General features: G+C 35.0%; 1 protein-coding gene across 1 annotated transcript in view; it reads left to right on the top strand.

The window, feature by feature from the left end:
• Coq4 (Coenzyme Q4) overlaps positions 1-23335 on the top strand; it is a 47298-nt gene that overhangs the window by 6822 nt on the left and 17141 nt on the right. The window contains 2 exon segments of the mRNA XM_090396661.1: positions 1407-1550; positions 6725-6821. Of these exon segments, the coding sequence (XP_090252787.1) occupies positions 1407-1550; positions 6725-6821 (241 nt within the window).

The raw sequence follows: 23335 nt of genomic DNA, 5'->3' as shown, positions 1-23335 counted from the left end.
TCGATTGGGTTAAGGTCTGGGCTATTCTCAGGCCATTCCAGCAGTGGAACATGATCATCTTGAAACCACTTTTTGCACACAGCAGCAGCAGCAACATGACATGGAGCTGAATCCTGTTGAAATATAAATGCTTCATTATCTTGGAAAAGATCACATGCAGAAGGCTTCAGTTTGGGTTCAAGTATTTCATTTATGTATTTTTGGGCATTTATATTCCGTTAATCAAGCAAATTCTGCCCACACCTTTTGATGTCATACAACCCCAGATCATAACACTAAGTGGGTGTTTCATGGTAGGTGTAATGCAATCAAGATGCAAATATTCTCCAATTCTTCTCCTTAGGTATTTTATGCCAACCCTACCAAACAGGGAGATTTTGGTCTCATCACTCCAAATAACACTGTCCCATTGTTCTGCTGTCCAGTTAACATGGATTTTAGCCTGGTTTAATCTTTTCAACCTTTGTTTGAGAGATAAAAATGGCTTTTATTCGTGGAATTCTAGCATTTAGACCAAATTCTTGCAGTCGGCGCCGAACAGTCCTTGCACTCGACTTCACATTCTATTGCGCCAGTTCATCTTGTATACACCCAGATGATTTTCTTCTATCACGTAGACACAGTCTCTAAATTCTTCTATCATCACTTGCTGTTGTGCACCTTTTCCTGCCTTTACCAGTCTGGTTTTGTAGTGACTGAGTCTCTTTATACCTCTTCAAAAATTTAGAAATGCCACCTTTGGTTAAGTTTCCACCAATTTTCTTCTAATTTCTTCATAACTGTAGCCTTGTTCACTTAATTGTACTATTTTACATCGCTTTCTAGGTGACCAGTCAACTCTTTGCACCATTTCTTTAATTTTATTATGTTTTACAAGGTCACTAAATGAAAGAACACAAAAAAAAAAAAAAAAAAAAAACTTGATAGCAATCACATAACACACTGACAAATGGCCTTCTCTCAGCTCCAATACATGACATCAATAGCTGAATCCTACTGTGACCTTAGTGGCTCATTGCCAAAACAAGATGACACCTGATTGGCTCTCTAAACGCTCATCTCATTGGCTACCTTCAAATGAAGGGAGGCTACTTCATATATTCTGGTTATTTGGCTATAACTTTTCATAGAATACAGCTAATTGAACAAATTTTGTGGCATTACATTCTTGATTAAATTATCTTTCCATTGATTATATAATTTTATGGTATTACACCAAAAAAAAAAAAAAAGTGGTGTTATGAGCCATCAAAACTTCAAAAATACACTTTTCCCAAAGGTTTCCACAATTTTGGCCATTAATGTGTTTAAATTTAGACATTTAAAACTGCTATATATATATATAGCAGTTTTAAATGTAATATTTTTGAAGCATATCAAAATATATGCATGTCTTTTATTTTCAGATAATGAGTCACAGAACAGTTTTGAAAATTTCACTAAGACAAATGAAAGCCTCTATTCAGAGCATATACCAACTAACCTTTTCCAAAAATGCCTTCTTACTGTTGGATCAGCAGCTATGGCAATTTATGATCCATACAGGGATGGTAAGTTTTCCATTGCATTTCAACTATAAGTTAATTGTATTCCTACCACAACTTGTCATAACTTATTCATATGGTTAAGATGCAATAGCTTACAAAATAACTGGGTACCCAAGGGTCTGGCATGTGTTTGAATAACTGGAATTTGCCAGCCTGATTAGTTATTACCAAAATATTTATCTTTTATGTATATATAATTTTGGTATTGAATATCATTTCTGAAATGCACCCCTCAAACTCTATATAGCATGCTATTTTAAAAGCCTTTCATATCTAGCTGATCTTGAGCTACTACTAGCTCAAGTAGAGGCTTATTTAATATGATAATATCTTATCACTCTGGTCTCAAACTAATTTTTGAACAGTTCCATACTGCTTAAAACAACTGCTTAGCCCAGTAATATCACAACCAACTCTTACAAAATTTGAACACTGCACTACAAGAAATGCATCCTTTGACCAGTTGTAAGGATCAGACATTTTAAAGGAATGCACATGTTAGACATATTATTATGTAACATATGTAATTTCTAAATAGTTGATAATCTGATGATATATCTGCACAACCACATTTCAACTACAGCTTCGACAGCTGCCAAAAAACTTGCTATACTTTTTCACACAAGATACTACTTCACAGCTGCTAACTCTATACAAAGTCCAAACCTGCCCAGCCATGGAATATTGCTCCCGTATTTGGAATGGAGCACCAAAATCCTCTATAAGATTGCTTGATTCTATCCAGAAGGGGGCAATCCAGCTAATTAATGATCTGTCTTTCACAGACATTCAGTTTCTGCCTTGTGCCTCTTCTGCAGATATTTCCATGGACAGTGCTCTGCTGAATTCGCTACTATTATTCTTCCATTCTCCTCCAAAATCATTAAAACAAGAGCCACTGCTAACCAGTATCCTTTTAATTTAGCTTGAAACTCACTGAACCAACTTCACTGTTGCCTGCTTCATCCCATCTGCTTCTATCTCTTGGAACAGTTTTCCCCACTCTACTTTCCCAATAAATTACAATCCTCAACTATTCAAGCAAAATGTGAACAGATTCCTCCTTTCTTCTATTCCTCTTGCCCACACGTGGCACTAGCATGCTATATAGGTCTTGTGGCCTTTCATGTGTGGATCAGATATAAAATTTTATATATATACAGGGTGTTCGGGATAAATTTGACATATTTATAATTAATTATATTTTTCCGTAAGTTACATGTATTAACACACACTTCTCTTCATTTAAAAGTTTGGACCCTTCTTCATTCATATACAAGATGTCAGAAAGGATGGATAGCTGGAACCCACCTGAATCATGGAAGAGAATAACTTGTATCATGATGATTCGTGCCCGCCATCAAAATAAGGATAATACGACTGCTGCCCAATGCTCCCTGAATACAGTAAAAACAATCAGGCATGAACTAGAGACTTGCAATGGTGACTATGAGGATGTAGCAAGAAGAAAGATCCCTAGCAGACGATCTGATTGCGTTCATACAGCAGAATTCCTCGCAAATCTGCAGGAACAGGTGTTGAAGAACCCTGGCATTGGAATTCGGGCTTTGTTCGTGGAGTTGCTAACTGTAGTCAAGCCCTGGATAACAAGGGTAGCCAATGGTAGGCCGTATGTATGGCAGCAGGATTCGGCCCCTTGCCACACCTCTGGGAAAAGTCAAAAATGGTTGTCTGAAAATTTCTACGACTTCACCAGTCCAAATGTTTGGCCTCCAAACTCCCCAGACCTTAACCCCATGGATTATTTTGTATGGGGCGCAGTTGAAAAAGACACCAATCGCACTTCCAGTAATACAAAAGCCCAGTTAATGGATAAAATTAAAACAGTTTTTGCGGCCCTTCCCAGGGAGACTGTAGCATCAGCTTGTTCGAGGTTCCGAAGCAGAATTGAAGCTGTGATCGATGCTAATGGTGGTTATTTTGAGTAAATCTTGTTGATAGTATTGTAATTAACTCTGCCTGTAATGTTTTTTTGTCAATTCATTAAATTTAATAGATACAAAGAAGATTTTCTTTTTCCTTACGAAACTGTCAAATTTATCCCGAACACCCTGTATATATCCTTGTAAATGCATATATGATTTTTTTTTTCTTGCTACCATGCTCCTCAGTTGTCTTGTAATCCTAGCAGTATCAACACGTATATGGTCTGAAGGAAAACATCCTTATAGTGGCTATATATTTAGACAGCTAAGACATGTAGAAAAAATGAAATTTATTAAATTCTGTTATGAGACTATCACTTCCCAAAACTTGGAGATTTGTATACAGTCAGAGTGGTTAAGGTTTGGATGAGATTGTAAGTTTTCATATATTTCAAGGGAACTGCTGTCTACCAAGGACAAATTACCAGCTCTCTCTCTGCTAGATGTCTGTCATGTCCCTATTCATACAGACTTTTACTTTGGATAGACTGTCCATTTTGCTAAAATTATAATCCATGAACATCAGGATTACATTAAATTTTTAGAATCTGACAAGTCTGGCCTTGCTTTCCATGCCTTTGACACTATATACTGAATTCTCTGGAACCAAATTCTCTTCTTTGAAACCTTATAACATTATCCAAACCTTAACTGCTTTCTGATTGTATGCCATTCTCCAAGTTCTGGAAGTGATTGCCATTAACTGATGATAATTTTTTAATATTGATTAGATTATTTAACATTTAGTTACACAAACCCCATTTGTTCCTTTTAACGCTAATAGTGAATTCTCCTGTCACTCATCTGACCAAAACACAAGCTAGTAAGCACGTGCTGTGTGACTCATCTTGTGTTTCATGTTTTGAATGCAATTAACTGATCTTCTCTTCTTGATGACGTCCATGTAATATTAAACAAAATATATTGACACTTTATTAAATTCTATTCTTTCTACTTGTGAACCATCTATAAATATAACCACTCATATGACCAAAACACAAGCTAGTAAGCACATGCTGTGTGACTCATCTTGTGTTTCATGTTTTGAATGCAATTAACTGATCTTCTCTTCTTGATGACATCCATGTAATATTAAACAATATATATTGATACTTTATTGAATTCTATTCTTTCTACTTGTGAACCATCTATAAATATAACACTTGTCAGGATGTTGTGAAGATACTTCACTTACAAACTTTATTTGCTTGTATACTTGGATAAAAGATTAGACAAGAATATAATTTCCTGCATCTTTAATTTAATTGTAAGGAGTTTTTTTTCAGGACAATATACATGTTGATACTGCTGGGATTGCATGTGACATATCTGAGGAGCATGGTAGTAAAAAAAAATCCACTTCATATGCATATTTACAAACTATAATATCAGATTATTACCTAGTCAGAAATTTTTAGCACTATTTCAAAGGAAAAGAACTTGAAAGGGCTGTTGAAAATACCTTGTCAGTATTTTTTTCTTTTCTTCAAAGCAAGCCTGTAACAATGATTTGAAAGGTGAGAAACAAGCAATGAGAGAGGATATGAAAGAAGTGAAAATGAAGAGTAAGAAAATAAATACTTTTATTCTGCTGCCTTGGTATAATAAGACAGAATTGAGAAGGGGCCACGATTGCTAATGAGTTTATGAGAAGATTGTGCAGTTTATAGACATGGAGTGAATTTGATGGATGAAAGGACTTGTACATGCCTGATGGGCTGCATTTGGAGTTACATGTTTGGAAAAATTGTTGTTCATTGAGAGTTTGGTAGTGTAAAATCAGGGAAACTAGAGGTATTGGAGGGGAATAAAACCAATCAAGCATTTGTCTGATCGCCCTTGAACCAAAGGAATTTGAGTGCAGGATTGAACGTATAAAAATAGCATTCCTGGGATAAATGAACGTGAGTTCAGAAATGACTGAACAGCTGGGTGTAGTTCCCAGACTTTGAATCCAAATGGGCTGGTAATGACTTTATTATACAGGGTGCTTTGGGTCCAAGGGAATGTTGAAGTGCATGTACACGAATGCCAGCAGTACCAGAAATTAAAGAGAGGAGTTTGGGGTATTGGTCAGCTTGGCTTGGCCAAAAATTATCAGCATCCTCTCCTCATCTAACACTGTTTTTTGATGGGTCATAGCAAGCTCCTTCCTGCACAATATCACACAGCACTGACAAATTAGATTGCAGTCATGTAAACAACAGTTTTAATGAAAAAATATTGCTGACAGGCATTAGCAATTTTGTATAATGCACAATAGCTTCACTAATAAATATATCATCCACGATTTTTGAATGAAGAGGAGTGATTCAATAAAAATCAAATAAATTATAAAAAATTTATAGTTCCCTTGTTTTTCATAACAATTCGTACATAAATATTCGTATTTCTCTGTTGCTGTTCATTTGCTCCTGAGCATGTATATGAAGCCATATGCTGCTTTGGCTTCATATGCATACATTTCTTTATATATTAATATTTCATCTTGAAAACTTTACACTGCAAATTAATAATAAGAGAAAAATTAACACAATTTTAAAACAAATTTCTCCTAACACTAACTGCCTTAATACATTTTAGTAATAATGCATAAAAAATATTATGTTTAAATATATTTGAATAAATTTTACACTCCAATTTACTGTTATCACAGTGTCATAGCTGCCTATTTTCCTCTTGGTGTCATTTCAGATTATATATATTAATACATAGTTTCCTTTACAATATCGAGATAAATGTTTGTCCATTTTGCAGTTTAAGTTAATGTAATTGGATCTTAAAAACCTCTAAAACATATTTTAGAGGTTTTTAAGATTCTAAAACATTTGAATTATGTTAAGTTGCGGTGTTTCTGAAATTTTCTAAAGAAATGATTAGTCTTTATGATGTAATGTTATTTTCTTGTCCAATTTTTTTTTCCCCCTCAAACAGTTTATCATTGTTAAAGCATGATCCCCTATATAAGCATAATCACTAAAAATGGATACAATATCAGATACATATATATGTCAAAAAGTCATTACTGAAGAATTTAAAAATATTTATTGCACAGAGGAGAGGTAGAAAAATACTTGGGTATATGGCATCAACTTATTTAGAAAATAGGTCAATTTAATAACAATTTAATTTAATAGGAAAATATGATTTTAGTAGTCAATTGTTTGTGATATACTATAATAGCATTAATTCGAAATTATAAATAATGAGTATTTCTGTGATATTTTGTAGATATGGTAGCAGTTTTAGGAGAAACTACTGGTTGGATAGCACTTCAGAGAATGCATAAGAAAATGAAATCTGATCCAGAAGGACAAGAAATTCTCAGGTCTGGTGGGTAACTAATTTTTAGGGATGCTTACTGTTCAGCTGATTTTAAGAATTTTTTTTTTTTTTAATTTATTCAGTTTATGCAGTTCTTTAACTATATTTTATGTTGTAGGAAAGATTGATTTCTATTTGGGTTTATAGGTTCGAATTTATTTCAAACTAAGTTATACCAACTAGTTTCGCCAACTATAGCTGTTGGCTTCGTCAGGGTAAAAGAAATATAGATGTAAGGCCATTTAAACTCTAAAACTGTTTCACTAAAACTTTGAATGAACCGAATATCATTGCATTTTTACAAAAAAACAGAACGCGTACATCACGCATATAGAGCGTGTATGATCTCACTTGTTATAATAAATTTAGTTTAATCCTTTATCCAAGTGTAAGCAAACAAAGTTTTGTGCCTGAAAATATCTTCAGGACTGGGGTAAGGTAGTGCAACTCCGAGCAAAGGTGGACCAAGCTCTCATCACTCCTTGTCTCAGTATCTCCCATAATGCAAAGCACATCTCCTTGCGGGCATGTATACCGCTATGCATTAAGGGAAGGACCACTACCCAGACCAGTTTCAACTTTATTGAGGTCTCGTCAGTGGGAGGCAGACCCAACCGTGGAGATACTAAGGCAGAAGCAATAGGAGAGGTCATATCTACCTATAGGATTTACCTATATACTTACACTTGGATAAAGGATCAAACTAAATTTATTATAGTCTAACCAAGTGAAAAATAAACTTCCAACATCTTTCTCTAAATCCAGAGTAATTCAGTAATAAGGTGGTACACCTGTTGGCAATTCCTATAGGTAAATATGACCTCTCTTATTGCTTCTGCCTTAGTATCTCCACGGTTGGATCTGCCTCCCACTGACGAGACCTCAATGAAGGCGGTCTGGGTAGTGGCCCTTCCCCTAATGCATAGCAGTATACATGTCCCGTAATGCAAAGCACAACGGGAGATACTGAGACAAGGAGTGATGAGAGCTCGGTCCACCTTGCTCGGAGTTGCCTGGTGTTGCACTACCTTACCCCAGTCCTGAAGATATTTTCAGGCACAAACTTTGTTTGCTTACACTTGGATAAAGGATTAAACTAAATTTATTATCGTCTAACCAAGTGAAAAATAAACTTCCAAGATCTCACTTGCTATGTAGGAATGTTCTATAATTTGTAGCAAAATTTAATTCTGGCAAGTTTAAAGATCTAATGTGGGTCTTCCAGATCTCAGGCAGAATTAATCCTTGGTTTCTATTTAGGTTTTGTTTTGAACGAATAACTGTTGTGGCTTTTTTTATGATTCGGGAGTGGAAATCCTCCTCTAAGTAGGGCATGGAGCTTTTGTCCCATTCTACGGTATGTATTAGAGAAATGAAAAGCTAACCACTATTTGTCTTCTCTATTATTGTTCACATCTCCTATGTGTTCCTTTTTTCCTGATTTCAAAACTTCTAGAAGCCTGGCCAGTATAGTTCAAGCTGCACGAGCAGGGGATGTTGTAGACTCCAGCATATTTGTAAAAAGGATGACTGTCTTTTGGAGATCTTAAGAATTGGTGGATGGTCTTTGAAGGTTTAAAAGTTACTCGTATTCCATGTGACTTGAGGAGTCTGGCAATCTTATTGGAAACTGTCCCTGTATACGGAATTAAGATAGTGGAATTATAATGTATATCTTTAGGCTGTCTTTGTGTGGGGGGGGGGGTCACAGAAAAGTATCTTGTTGATCAATTTAGGATAACCATTCTTTCTAAGGTTATTTGATATCAGGGAGAGTTCATCTTTGAGGTCTTTATAATGAGAGAGGCTCTGTTTTTTAGCATGTGTACAATGCTAAGTTTCTGAGAAATATGGTGTGAAGAAGTGAAGTGCAAGAATCGACCTGTATTGGTTGGTTTGCGATAGACTGTAAGGCTGATGCATCCATCTGTTTTTCTTAATTAAAGTGTCCAGAAATGGTAATTGGTTTTCTTTCTCAAGTTCTGAAGTGAATTTAATTTTGTGGTGCAAAGAGTTGATCTTGCTTAGAAACTCGAACAGATCCTTTTCAGTGTCTTTCCAAACAATAAAAATGTCATCCACATATCTCTACCACACTGCAGATTTTAGGGTCTAGTTAAGATAAAATTTTACTCTCAAATTTCTCCATGAAGAGATCTGCACAAGGTGGTAAAAGAGGGCTTCCCATTGCAAGGCCTGATAATTGTTGATAAATAGTTTTATTCCATAGGGAAAAGTTGGATTTTAAACAATGATGGAACAGAGAAGTGATGTCTTGGGGGAAGAGGCTTCTACTTTTGCTACAGATGTTACATTTTTGCTACATTTGCTACAATTATAGAACATTTCTACATAACAATAAGTGGGATCATACACGCTCTATGCGCGTGATGTACGCATTCTTCTGTTTTTTGTAAAAATGCAATTATATTCGGTTCATCTACAGTTTTAGCATTTAACTGGTCTTACATCTATATATCTTTTACCCTGACAAAGCCAAAAGCTATAGTTGGTGAAACTAGTTGGGATAACTTAGTTTGAAATAAATTCTGACCTATAAACCCAAATAGAAGTCAATCTTTCCTATAATTCTTGTGGTCAAAAATAACCATTTTATCATTATATTTTATATTGTTTGAAAAAGCAAGATCTCATGAATAACCATAAAGAAACTAAAGATTTTTTATCACTACATATGTAAATAAACAGCCACACTTATACACTACTCATCTGAAAATTAGAGAAAAAAAAATAACAAAAAAATAGATTTTTGTTAGATTTTTGATAGGAACAAAGAACTACTTCAAACTGAAAATAATCAATTTGAAGTACATAGTTCACTATTAATTTAGGTCATTCATTCACATAAATTACTTATTTGGTCTTTTAGGTTGCTCATTCATTCATTTACATTGCTTGGTTTTTACACCCCTGTTTACTGTTATAGCTGCCAGTTTTCTTTCTCCCTCTTGCTATGAAATCTCTAAATTTATTTTGGCCTGATTCCTCTGAAAGGCCTGAGTAATAAATTGCAGATATAATGGTTGCCTCTACACTGTATTTTAATTGCATTTGTTAATTTTGTATATGTTGAATTATTTTATTTATAATGATTTCTACACAGAAATTTTTGTAACACTTGGATCAGAGTTATCAACTATTTTGTTAATTATTGTATCACCACAAATACATAATGGGTAATGTATCCACCAGTGGGAGTGATTGGAAACTTTCTTCCTTTTAAAAATAGTCAAGAAAGTTAACATCCTGTTTATTCATGATTGTATTATAATTTTAATTCAATATAAAATCTAAGTACTGACATACCTTTCTTTCTGAATAGATTACAGCCACAAAAATTTTTCAGTCCTACACCATACCTCATGATTAAATGACAATAAGGCTGCATTCACATTGCTTTTAAGCATTTTTCTCTTATATCTGTCATTTGTGTGCTTTTTTTTTTTTTTTATGAGAAGATGTGTTCATGTGTTGAGTGGCATCCTGAAGGGCTAACTTCACTTGAAAAGCTAAATATATGTTTGCTTAGTCCTGCACTCGGATCTTTTTGACCAAAGGACGTATTGCCAGTCCGATTGACCGAGTAGTTAGTATATCTGCTCTCCAACCAACAGGCTGCAGGTTCAAATCCCACTATGGGAATGAATGTTTGGAGTTGTCTTTAGATGGGAAATGAATTTCATTGCAATATTTGGTCTCTGGAGAAGGGTTTCTGGATGATGTAAAAAATGATCTAATAAAATAAAGTAAATCTTCATAGTGGAATCAGAATAATATGTTTTATTTTAATAATGAATTTTGTCTATGTGTATATAATTTTAAAAAAAAATTATATACACATAGACAAAAAAAAAAAATAGTACCTTTTTAAATCTGCTAATCTTTCCTATCACCCATAAAGGGGAGAGATATAGACCATTGGATCCGTTTAAAGTTAGGACAATTTTTTTATGTTGCTTCTACCGCCATAAAATCAGTAATCATAAAAAAAAAAAAAAAAAGTATATATCTGCTATAAGTTTTATAGAAAAACCTTTCATGGGTGGGAGCTATATAAAAAAATAAATAAAAAATAAAAAGTTATTCTTCTGATTGCACTATAAAGATTTACTTCACTTACTATCACACCATATTATGAGGTCATTAAGTAGATGGGTCTCAGCTGAAATTTTGTTCTATTGTATAAAGAGAAAAAGAAACATCAACAAAAGGTATTTTTTTTTCCACCTTTGGAAAAAGATATGAACTATAAGCTCACAGATGAGCTTTGTTGTGTAGTGGTAACCTATAGCACAGATTTAACAACAATAAACTCCATAGGAATCAAAGCAATATTATTTTAATGGAAGGTTTACCATAATCAATTTGGTTTGCTATGATATAGAATATCATTGATGCTTTGGTTTAGACTTTTAGATAAATGATTGAGGTGGTTTTTTTTTGCAAAATGCATAAGCACTGTTAGATTTGTTTTGTCCATCTATACCCAAATTAACTCTGGACTCTTAATGGACAGGGGTTTCTAAAATTCCATATTGGAACTCATTCAGATCATATTATGATTTAAATAAATAAGGCAGAATAGGGTGAGAGTGAAATTGATGTGCAACCTCTTTAAGTAAGAGATCTAAGAAGATGATGATGTGGAAGGAATATCATGAGAATAAGAATGATAGGAGTTATGAAATATACAGCACAGACCAGAAAAATTATGATATTGTGCAGAAAGCTAAATAGGAATATGAAAAGAAATTAAAGAAAGAATGAATATGGAAGAATAACTTTACTATGTAGATTGTACTCTTTTGTCAGAATCTGATGAGATCGTTCAATTAACGAGTGCTCACTTTGCTATATCAAGCAGATGTATGCAACATGGTGCACAGTGCTGCTACTACTACTACTACATTGGATAAAGAAATAGGCATTCAAGTATGAGGTAGAGCTATTGCATGATCTGGATAAGAATTCGGCAATAAGGACAGATGGAATATCATCACATATGCTAAAATGAATGTTCAGCCGAATTGGCTAGGCCTTTCACATGTTTGTATAACTTGAGTCTCAGCTTAGGAAAAATACCACAGGAATGGAAAGAATGTATGATAGTTCCATTGTATGAGGGCGGCACAAAAGCCAGTGTCTAACTGCTGACCTGTCAGTATCTCTGTAATGGTGGTGAAGATTTTAGAGAAGTTGGTAGAAGCTTGCATACAGAAATAGGTAGACAAATGAGCTATGTTCTGCAAGGAACAGCATGGATTTACTAAAAGGAAGTCATGTTTTAACAATTTGTGCATATTTTATAACCATGTTATGACTGAGTTGGATAAAGAGAATGGATGCCCTATAATATTGATAGGATATCACATAAAAGGCTGTTATATAAACCGGAGAATGTGAATTAGGAATACAAACTCTACTTGAGTAAGTGGATGCTTGATAGGTAGGTATCAAAAAAGTGGTATATAGTGATTGAATCTGCAAGATTTAAGGTGACTAGTGGGTGTATCCTAGGGATCAGTTCTCTGACCAATGTTGTTCATTCTATACATTAATGACATTAGGAAGGATCTAACAGGAGATGTTTGGTTGTTTGCTGATATTGCAAAGATAAGCAGGGCACTCAGAGATGCTCATATCTAGCACTTACAGAAGATTTGAATAGGCTGATAATTTGGGCAAATGATAATGTCAATCAGGTCAGTGTTAGTAATTGTAATTACAGTTATGCATTTTGGTGTGATAAGATTTTCAGAATATTATATTAGCTGGATTATGCTACAAGAAACTGATAAGGCTAGGGATCTTGGTATGATGGTGAATTGGAATTTGAAATTCAGTGATCATGGCTAAAATTGCAAGTACAACTCAGAGGATAATTGAGGAAGACTCTTCTAGGTTCCATGGAGATTGGAAAGGGTGTAGAGAAGAGTTACAAAGATTATATTGGGATGATGGAATGCAGATTATGAAGACAGATTGAGAGTATGTGGACTGCAGAGTGGTTAACAGGAGAAAGAGGGTTGACATGATTATGATAGAGGTCTATAAACTTCTGAATGGGTATTATAGGCTATCATCTGGTGAAAATTTTCATTATTTTGGAAGGTGGGGAAAACACAGGGATATCCATGGAAGTTAAGTTTGTTTGCAATTAAGAAAGGAGTTAGAACTCGATTTTTCTCTCGCAGATTAGTGAGTGGAATGGTTTGCCTCTTGAAATGAGAAGTGCATCTAGTGGGAATGATTTTAGGAGAAGGTATGATAGATTGGTAATGTATAACTTCTCTTGATGAGTCCTTGACTCCCTGTAGGTCTGAGATAATAATAATATAAATTGATGCAGAGTAAAATGTGTAAAGATATGTTAAAATTATAGAATACGTTTCTGTGCTTGAGTTTTAGTTTCAATAAAATTATATTTATTGGTAAAATTTGGAAAAATTATTTAAACTAATAGATAGTAAAGTCATTTCAGTTTTGATTTTAATCAACCCATTTGTAGTGGCAAAATTCACCAAATAAATATTATGTATCTAGAGTATGTAAGCCAAAATTAAATAATTTCATAAATACTATACTGTAACTTTTTGATACATTAATTTTTTTTTTTTAAATTATATAAATTTTTACAGGGATCATGATAATTCTTATGAAAACAATAAATCTTGATAACTGAAAATTCAGCTTTCCGGAGTATATTAAACACAGTCATGTAAACAATTATAAGAGAATGAGCACAGTGTATATTTGGTCGTGTATGCTGCACAGCAGTGATTGTTTTCATCTTAGGTTCATAATGTGTTTGTGAACATTTTCCCCCCCATTTTAGGTTAAAAACAGTTTGAAAGGTTTTTTTTTATTATTATTAAGCTATTTGTTGGCGAAATTACTTTAATTAATAATTAAACCTAAGTAATTATAAAAATTCCATTAATTAAAATAATTCATTTGATTATTTAATTAAAATGAGTGATTAATTAATTTGAGAAACTGTATTCTGAATGCGGATGATGTTATACTTCTAAATAAATCCGCAACAAGTCTGCAAGATTCTCTGACTAAATTGAATAGCTGTTGTAATAGATATGGCATGAAGGTCAGCAATAAAAAGACAAAGACAATGAAAATAGGCAGAATCATTGAAAATGTCAACTGTGTTGTGAATGGAGAACCTGTGGAACAAGTAAAACATTTCAGCTACTTAGGCATGATTTTTACTGAAGATGGTAAATTAAATATAGAAATAGACAACAGAATCAGCAAAGCTGGTATGGTGGGAAGTCAATTGAATAAATTCATATGGAATAAGAGAGAAATTAGTCGGAACACTAAATTAGCTGTATACAAGACAGTGTTCAAACCAGTTTTAACTTATGGATCAGAGCTGGGTCAGAAGTAAAACACTTGACCAAAGACTAGAGACTGCAGATATGAGAGTCCTGAGAAAGATTAGAGGCGTGAACAGATGGCATCAATGGCAATATCATATTAAAAATGAGGATATTAGGAAAGAACTTGACATTGTCAGCATCCAGGAATGCGTTAGCAGAGCTAATCTCAGGTGGTATGGTCACTTAAATAGAATGGGAGAGGAAAGATTAGCAAAACAAGCGTTCTCTGCCAGGTTGGCAGCAAAACGACCCAGAGGAAGACTAAGATATAGGTGGATTGATACGGTACAAAGTGCCTTAGACGATTGAAATATAAGATCTAATAATGTTGGAGTCTTGACAAGTAACAGACTGATTTGGAGGAAAATTGTAGATAGGAAGTTAGTAATGATGTAATTTTTTCATGTAGTACTGTCATATCCTGTACACCCCTTGAGGGTACATGGCAGGAATTTGATGATGATGATCTATTCTGAATAGAATACAGAATTGAGTTGATGGACATAAGCTTCTCTCTGATGGTGAGCATGGATTTGTGAAGGGCAGGTCTTGTTTTAGCAGTCTGCTTGCATTTTATAAGGTGATGAATGTGTTGGATAAGGGTGATCATATACAGTGCAAATATACTTTGCAAAGACATTGGATAGATTACCACATGACAGATTGGTGTATGAGCTGCAGAAGATGAGATTGGATAACAGATTGATTAGATGTATTGAAGATGGTGTGCTTTGCTTCAGGGTTCTGTTCTTGGGCCCCTACTATTTAACTTATTTATTAATGATATTTCATGTGGATTAACTGGGGATCTTCAAATTTTTGCTGATGATGCAAAGTTAGGTAGAATTGTTATGTTAAATCTCTACAGGAAGATTTGAATAGACTTTTAGCTTGGACCAATGATTGGGAATTGTAGTTCTAATATTAATAAATGCAAGGTGTTACACTTGAGGGTGCAGATCATTGGCGCACCCAGGGAGGGAGCCAAGTGGCCGTGCCCCCCCCCCAAAAAAAAAAAAAAAAAAAAAAAAAGAAAAGAAAAAGGAAAAGAACACTAGAAAAATTTCCAAAAATATTTTCCTAATTAAAATTCCTTTTCTTTGTTGTTGTTTCTTTTAAAAAAAATTATGCTTTTTATGTCTTCTATTTCTATGCTACTTACGAATTAGCAGTCACATAAGGTGGGAATACCCTATAGCTCTCATGCTGTAAACTCAAGACGAACGAAGTAGTGCTCGGGCGCTACTTCGTTTGCCCGAGCCAGAGGAAGTCACGGATATCGTGTATTGGCGATCACTGCAGATGCTGTCGCAGCTCGTATGTAATGCATAGTGTGTATTCTCAAATCGTCTACTCAACTCGTCCCCCCCTTCTTCCCAGATTAAATCTTGAGTACTCGGCCCCCTCCAAGATTAAATCCTGAGTGCACCACTGTTGCAGATATAAGATATAAGAGGTATAAGGAATATACTGTATTGATGGAGCTGTGGTTCAGAATCGTAGGATGATTGTAGACAGTGGACTAAAGTTCCAGTCACATTGCTAGTGTTGTGAAGACTGCACATCATATTATTATTTCTTTTTTTTATGTTGACCTCACACAGGAAAGGTCACATGACCTATAACACTATAGTGCCATGTGTGGTCAAGTGAATAAGGATAAAAATATAGCCAGTTGATATGTTTCTTAAAGAATGGGAAGTTTTATTCATTAGGATAAACAGTGTGGGGCAATTGTTCCAAAGAATAGAGGTGGATGGAATGAAGGAAGTTGATGAGAAGTTAGTTCGGTGTATTTGAAACCGGACACACTGAACAGTGGCTGCTCTAGTTCTTCTATGGTTAGAAGAAAGTGGAGGAATTGTAGCAGCCAATTCAGAGAAGGAATGCCCTTGAAAGTACCTATAGGACAGAACACAGTGCTAAAACAGAGTGCCTATGATAAAGTGACTGAAAGGAGTCTGTGAGGGAAGGGTCATCTATTAAGTGGATTGCCCTCTTCTGAATATCATGAAGAATTCTTAGAGAGGTCTTGAATATTCCACCCCCAATATGGAAACAGTACTTGAAAGTTGGATGGATCTAAGACTTGTATGGTTTTAGGAGGTGATCCTTTCTTTTAGCGTTATACGGTGATCAGCATTCATTTTTGAAATTATATATTCTACAACCGTGTTAGAATAACTCTTTTTATTATCCCGATGTTTTGATCATCATATCAAGATCATCATCTGGAGCATACATAAATATACTAGACAAGCTGCATTACATTTCAAACCGTAAGCTAGAGAAACAATGATTTCATCACATGCTACTCACTGGCATGACCTCTAGTGAAAAAAAAAAAAAAAAAAATTACATCAAGCTAATTTAATTTTTGATTACATGAATAAATATTCTTGCTTACAGATTGTTTTCCTTCCAGTAACAGTGATGTCCTATTTCTATTATTACAATTGTTATTTTTTATTAAAAAAAAAAAATTATTTATAAATTACAACATGAATAAACTTCATCATCATCATCATCAAATTCCTGCCATGTACCCTCAAGGGGTGTACAGGATATGACAGTACTACATGAAAAAATTACATCATTACTAACTTCCTATCTACAATTTTCCTCCAAATCAGTCTGCTACTTGTCAAGACTCCAACATTATCAGATCTTATATTTCTATCGTCTAAGGCACTTTGTACCGTATCAATCCACCTATATCTTGGTCTTCCTCTGGGTCGTTTTCCTGCCAACCTGGCAGAGAACACTTGTTTTGCTAATCTTTCCTCTCCCATTCTATTTAAGTGACCATACCATCTGAGATTAGCTCTGCTAACGCATTCCTGGATACTGACAATGTCAAGTTCTTTCCTAATATCCTCATTTTTAATATGATATTGCCATTGATGCCATCTGTTCACGCCTCTAATCTTTCTCAGGACTCTCATATCTGCGGTCTCTAGTCTTTGGTCAAGTGTTTTACTTCTGACCCAGCTCTCAGATCCATAAGTTAAAATTGGTTTGAACACAGTCTTGTATACAGCTAATTTAGTGTTCCGACTAATTTCTTTCTTATTCCATATGAATTTATTCAATTGACTTCCCACGATACCAGCTTTGCTGATTCTGTTGTCTATTTCTATATTTAGTTTACCATCTTCACTAAAAATTGTGCCTAAGTAGCTGAAATGTTTTACTTGTTCCACAGGTTCTCCATTCACAACACAGTGACATTTTCAATGATTCTGCCTATTTCATTGTCTTTGTCTTTTTATTGCTGACTTTCATACCATATCTATTACAACAGCTATTCAATTTAGTCAGAGAATCTTGCAGACTTGTAGCGGATTTATTTAGAAGTATAACATCATCCGCATAAAGCAAAGAGCTGACATTAACATCTCAATTTTGATATCAGGTTAATACCACATTCCTTCATAATGTGATCCATATAGATAATGAATAACAGAGGGATAATGTACATCCTTGTCTCACACCAGATTTAACATTAAACCATCTTCCTGTACTTCCTTCAATTCTAACTGCTGACTCACAACTCAAATAAAGACTAAGTATTGCTTGATATAATGCCCATTGACACCATATAACTGCAGCGTATTGAATAGCTTCTCTCTTGGCACCTTGTCATATGCCTTTTCAAATCGACAAAACTTAAATACAGATCTTTGTTATATTCCATGCTTTCTCGACTATTGTCGTAAAGTGAAGATCTGATCCTGACAGCCTCTATTTGGCCTGAATCCAGCTTGTCTTCACCAAGCTTTTCTTCCACAATTCTTCTCAACCGTTTCTCAAGTATACTTGCATAGATCTTGCCAGGAACACTCAGTAGGGAAATACCTCTGTAATTCTCACATTCAGTTTTATTTCCCTTTTTATATATGGGTACTATGAGAGCTCTACTCCAATCATCGGAATTCGTCCCTCTGTCCAGGCTTTCTGAACTATGCAGTGCAGCCACTGTAAGACTCTTATACCACCATACTTCAGCATTTCTGGTCGAATATCATCTACTCCTGCTGCCTTTCCACATTTCAAGCCTTTGATGGCTTTTCTACTTCAAGTATGGATATGTATTCCTGACTGCATGCCTGGTCAGTGTTTTTTATCACTGTGCTGTCATCACTGCTTGTTTCATTTAGCAGTTTTCAAAGTAATTACTCCATACTTCAAGGATATCTTTTTCTCCTGTTTTCATTTCACCTTTATCATCTCTAATTCCTTTTACAGCACTCTTTCCTCCATTCCTAAGCTTCTTCAACAACCTCCAGAATATTTTGCCACCTTCTGATATTTATTTTCTATATTCTTGCCAAAGTCCTCCCATGACTTTTGTTTAGCTAGTTTTACACACTGTTTAGCTTCTTACATTTGTCTCTGTATTCTGTAAGAGTAAAAGCTGACTTATTTGCCAGGAACTTTTGATATGCTTTCTTCTTTTCTTTCACTGCCTCTTTAACTTCCTGTGTCCACCAGGGAGTTCTTTTTTTTTTATCTTTGCACACAACCTCACCACATGCCTCTCTGGCAGAATCAATCATGTTTCCTTCAGAGTTTGCCACTGAATCTCCAAGGCTTGATTCCTGTTCTCAAACTCTTTCATTTTCTTTTCAATAATATTTCTGTATTTTAGTCTACAGTTTACATCTGAGAACTGCTCAACTTTTATTCGCTTTAAAACTTTCTTACATGTTATTCTTTTCAATATGAAATTCAATTTTATCCTGCTCAAGACTAAATAGTGATCACTTCCAATTTCAAATCCTCTGTACACTCTGGTGTCCTGCACCAGGGAGAAAACATCACTATCAACAATAACATAGTCAATGAGACTTTTCTTATTCCTAGCCTCTTCTCTCCATGTGAATTTGTGCACATTTTATGTGGAACATGGTGTTAGTAATAACCAGTCCATGTCCTGAGCAGAAATCCAACAGATATTTGCCATTATTATTAGCTTTGCTCTTTTCTCCAAATTTCCCAAAATATTTTGTATGTCTCACAATCATTTCCTACTCTACTATTTAGATCCCCAACAAGGACAACTTTTCCTTTTCATTGTGTCAGTTGCTTTTTCTAAAGCCTCAAAAAATTCCTCCACTTCTACCTTAGTAGAACCTTCTGTGGACCATAGGCACAAATAAGTCTCATTGTCCAGTTCCCATTCTCATATTTGCCCACATTACTCTACTGAGACTGACTGCCATTCAAGAAGATTAGCCTCATATTTTGTGTTGAATACTATGGCTACTCCTTCTTTTCCTTGATTGTTATTGCCTGAATATAACATTTTGTACTTATTGCTCAGAAAGATCTCACCAGTTTTGGTCTTTTTGTTTCAGTCACCCTATTATGTCGATCTGGTACTTATCTAATTCCTCAGCTAGCTCCATTCTTTGCCATTCAGGCTTCTTACATTGATAGTACCGATCTTTACTCTGGTGATGTTGAGTTGGGTTTGTTTTCAGATTTGTTCAGTAGCTGACTTTCGCTGTTCGCCCTGGTTCCCTGGCGAAAACAACGGGGGCCTTGTTTAACCGGGCGACGCCCCAGCCGGCATGAAATTTTGTCATGTTGTACCATCATTTTTATTTTGGTTTAACCAATAAGAATACAATTTGGTCGGCTAAATCCCAAATTGCCAGCCCATCCTCGTTCGTTCAGTATCAAAGTAGATACCCAACAGGGTGCACCACGAGAAGGTGAGGATTGGACATTAGGTCAGAAGCCCTGGTCGGTTCTCCGCATTCCTTTAAAGGCTATGTGAGGTCTCCTCTCAGTATACAGCTTTGACCCTTAAACTTTCTTATAGATTTTTTTTTTTCCCCATTCCCCAAGAATTTACGGGCTACCGAAAATTCACAAAGAAAACACACTGTTAAAGCCTATAGTCGAAGGATTGATAGCCCAACTTATCACTTAGTCAAAAAATTAGCGGCAATACTCAAGGAGTTGGTAGGTCATTCCCCTCCTATATCAAAAACACACAACACTTCATAAACATCATCAAAGACATTACATTAGAAAAAGATGATCTATTAGTCAGTTTGACATCTCCTGTCTTTATGAATGTCCCAATCAATGACACAATTCTTCTTTTACAGAACAAATTTCCTCCATATATTAAGGCGCTCTTTGCGCATGTATTACATTCTGGCAAATGTAATACATGTTTGTATGGCAAAATGCTTTCTACCTACAAAAAGAAGGCACAGCATGGACTCGCCATTCCCCCCCCCCCCCCCCCGATTGCTAACTTTTATGTGGAACATTTTGAACAACTTGCTCTAGGTTCCTCCCCTTTAAAACCCAAAGTTTGGTTCAGATACGTTGACGATGTTTTCGTGATTTGGTCTCATGGCCGCTAGACTCTTTCCTTAGCCACCTAAACAAGCAACGCAAACGTATACAGTTCGCAGTTGAGATTGAAAAACATAGCAACAGCCGTTTCTAGATACACTTGTCACACGTCTTCCCTCTGGCAATCTTTCTTTCACTGTTTACCGAAAACCGACACATACTGGCCAGTATATACACATAAACTCCTACCACCACCCAACATAAAACTAGGTGTCATCAATACTCGAAAAAACAGGGCTCTGAAAATCTGTTCAGTGAACAGGCACTTAAAGACAAATTTAAAGTGATCAGCAATACTTTCCAAAAAAAATGGGTACTGCCAAAACACTATTAACAAAATTCTCTACAAGACCTCGATAAAAAACAAAGACAAACCAGACTACAATAAAACTATAACCATTTCCTACATTAAAGGGACATCAGACAAAATAGAGTACTACAAAAATACAACCTCAAAGCCACTTTAAATCCCTGCAAAATTAAAAAGCTTACTCAACTCATCCAAAGACCTCCCCACCGCTGACCCACCCTGGAGTATATTGTATTCATTGCACCTGCAACATACCATACATAGGAGAAACAGGACGCACAATTCTGATCAGACAAAAAGAACATAAACAACACATCAAATATAATAATTATGGTGAAGCTGGCCTCTCTGATCATGCTCTGAACACTTTACATAGAATTGACTGGAATATATCACACCAAAACATGGTATGAATGCAAATTTAAGGAAGCTTGTGAGATCATTATCAACCACCCCAATCTAAACAATAATGATGGTCTAAAAATCCCATACATATGGGAGGCATATATTCGTCTCATGAATCCTTCCTCTCTAAGAACAACTATAAACAGGACCCTAGAAAATCCAGGTTCCTAAATCCATAATAACTTTAATACTGAAAAATAGGACATCACTGTTAAAATATATATTTATTTATTTATAAATTACAACATGAATAAACTTCCTTATAGATTTTTTTATTTTTTTTATTTTAAATCAAAAATAACAATTGTAATAATAGAAATAGGACATCACTGTTACTGGAAGGAAAACCATCTGTAAGCAAGAATATTTATTTCGTTCATCGAAAATTAATTTAGCTTGATTTTTTTTTTTTTTTTCACTAGAGGGCATGCCAGTGAGTAGCATGTGATCAATTCGTTGTTTCTCTAGCATATGGTTTGAAATGTAACGCAGCTTGTCTTGTATATTTATGTATGCTCCAGATGATGATCTTGATATGAACATCGAAACGTCGGGATAATAAAAAGAGTTATTCTAACATGGTTGTAGAATCCATAATTTCAAAAATGAATTTTAGGAGGTGAAAGGAAGAGAAGTAATGTTTAGAACGGAAAAAACAACAAGCTTTTTAGAGACTATGGAGGCTATGTGAGTAATAAGTTTGTTCTAGGATAAACTGAATGTGACAGTCAACCCAAGAAGATAAAGTTGATCTTGAAGGGAAACTAGAACATTACGAAATATGAGAGAGGATGAGGTAGGATTTTTCTTGTGTGTAATAAGGCAGGCTTGATTGTCTTTTGGCATTGAAATTTACTACGTTGTCTTCATTCCATTTCAGGATGTTGAGGAGGTCAATGTTCAAGTCACTGGTTATGGAAGATCTTGAGGCATCTAACATCAGGGTACTGCAGGATTTATTGAATGATGAAGAGTACTGTTATCAGCGAAGCCCCTTGTTATCTCTCCACCTTCTATGTAACAAAATGTTTTTCAAACAATATCTTTTAATACCCTTGAGAAGTTTATAGTCGTCTATCATATAATCCTGCTTTCTCCTGTTTACCAGTATCTGCAGTCCACACACACACTTAATCTATGTTCATAATCTACATTCCATAATCATGATGTCATCTTGTAACTCTTCTTTGCACCCTTTCTACAGCTTTATACCCTTGGAACCCAGAAGACCAAATTTGCATATAATAGTCCATTATAAATCATTGAACAGAGTTAAATAAGAAAATTAATAAGAAAAGAAATCATATTAAAGGAAGTGAGTAAAATTTAAAAAGAACAGAATTAAATGGAAATTAGCAGTAGCCTTTTATGATTATATGATGTACACATAAGATATTTTAAGGTATGTCCTATCTTCAGAATTAAATTTAAAAATGCAAAAAGAGAAATTCAGCATAACAATCATCATCATCAAATTCCTGCCATGTACCCTCAATGGGTTTACAAGATATGATAGTACTACACGAAAAATTTACATCATTACTAACTTCCTATCTACAATTTTCCTCAGATCAGTCTGTTACTTGTCAAGACTCCAATATTATCAGATGTTATATTTCTGTCGTCTAAGGCACTTTGTACCCTATCATACCACCTACATCTTGGTCTTCCTCTGGATCGTTTTGCTGCCAACCTGGCAGAGAACACTTGTTTTACCAATCTTTCCTTGCTCCTCTCTGTTTAAATGACCATACAAAGATTAGCTCTGCTAATGCATTCCTGGATGCTGACAATGTCAAGTTCTTTCCTAACATCCTCGTTTTTAATATGATATTGCCATTGATGCCATCTGTTCACGCCTATAATCTTTCTCAGGACTCTCATATCTGCGGTCTCTAGTCTTTGGTCAAGTGTTGTTAAAACTGGTTTGAACACTGTCTTGTATACAGCTAATTTAGTGTTCCGACTAATTTCTCTCTTATTCCATATGAATTTATTCAATTGACT

This window comes from Typopeltis vanoorti, chromosome 8 (genome assembly GCF_054136105.1).
Source record: "Typopeltis vanoorti isolate ZY-2024b chromosome 8, IOZ_Tvanoo_1.0, whole genome shotgun sequence".
NCBI lineage: Eukaryota > Metazoa > Arthropoda > Arachnida > Uropygi > Thelyphonidae > Typopeltis > Typopeltis vanoorti.
This window is presented reverse-complemented; position numbering and strand designations above follow the sequence as displayed.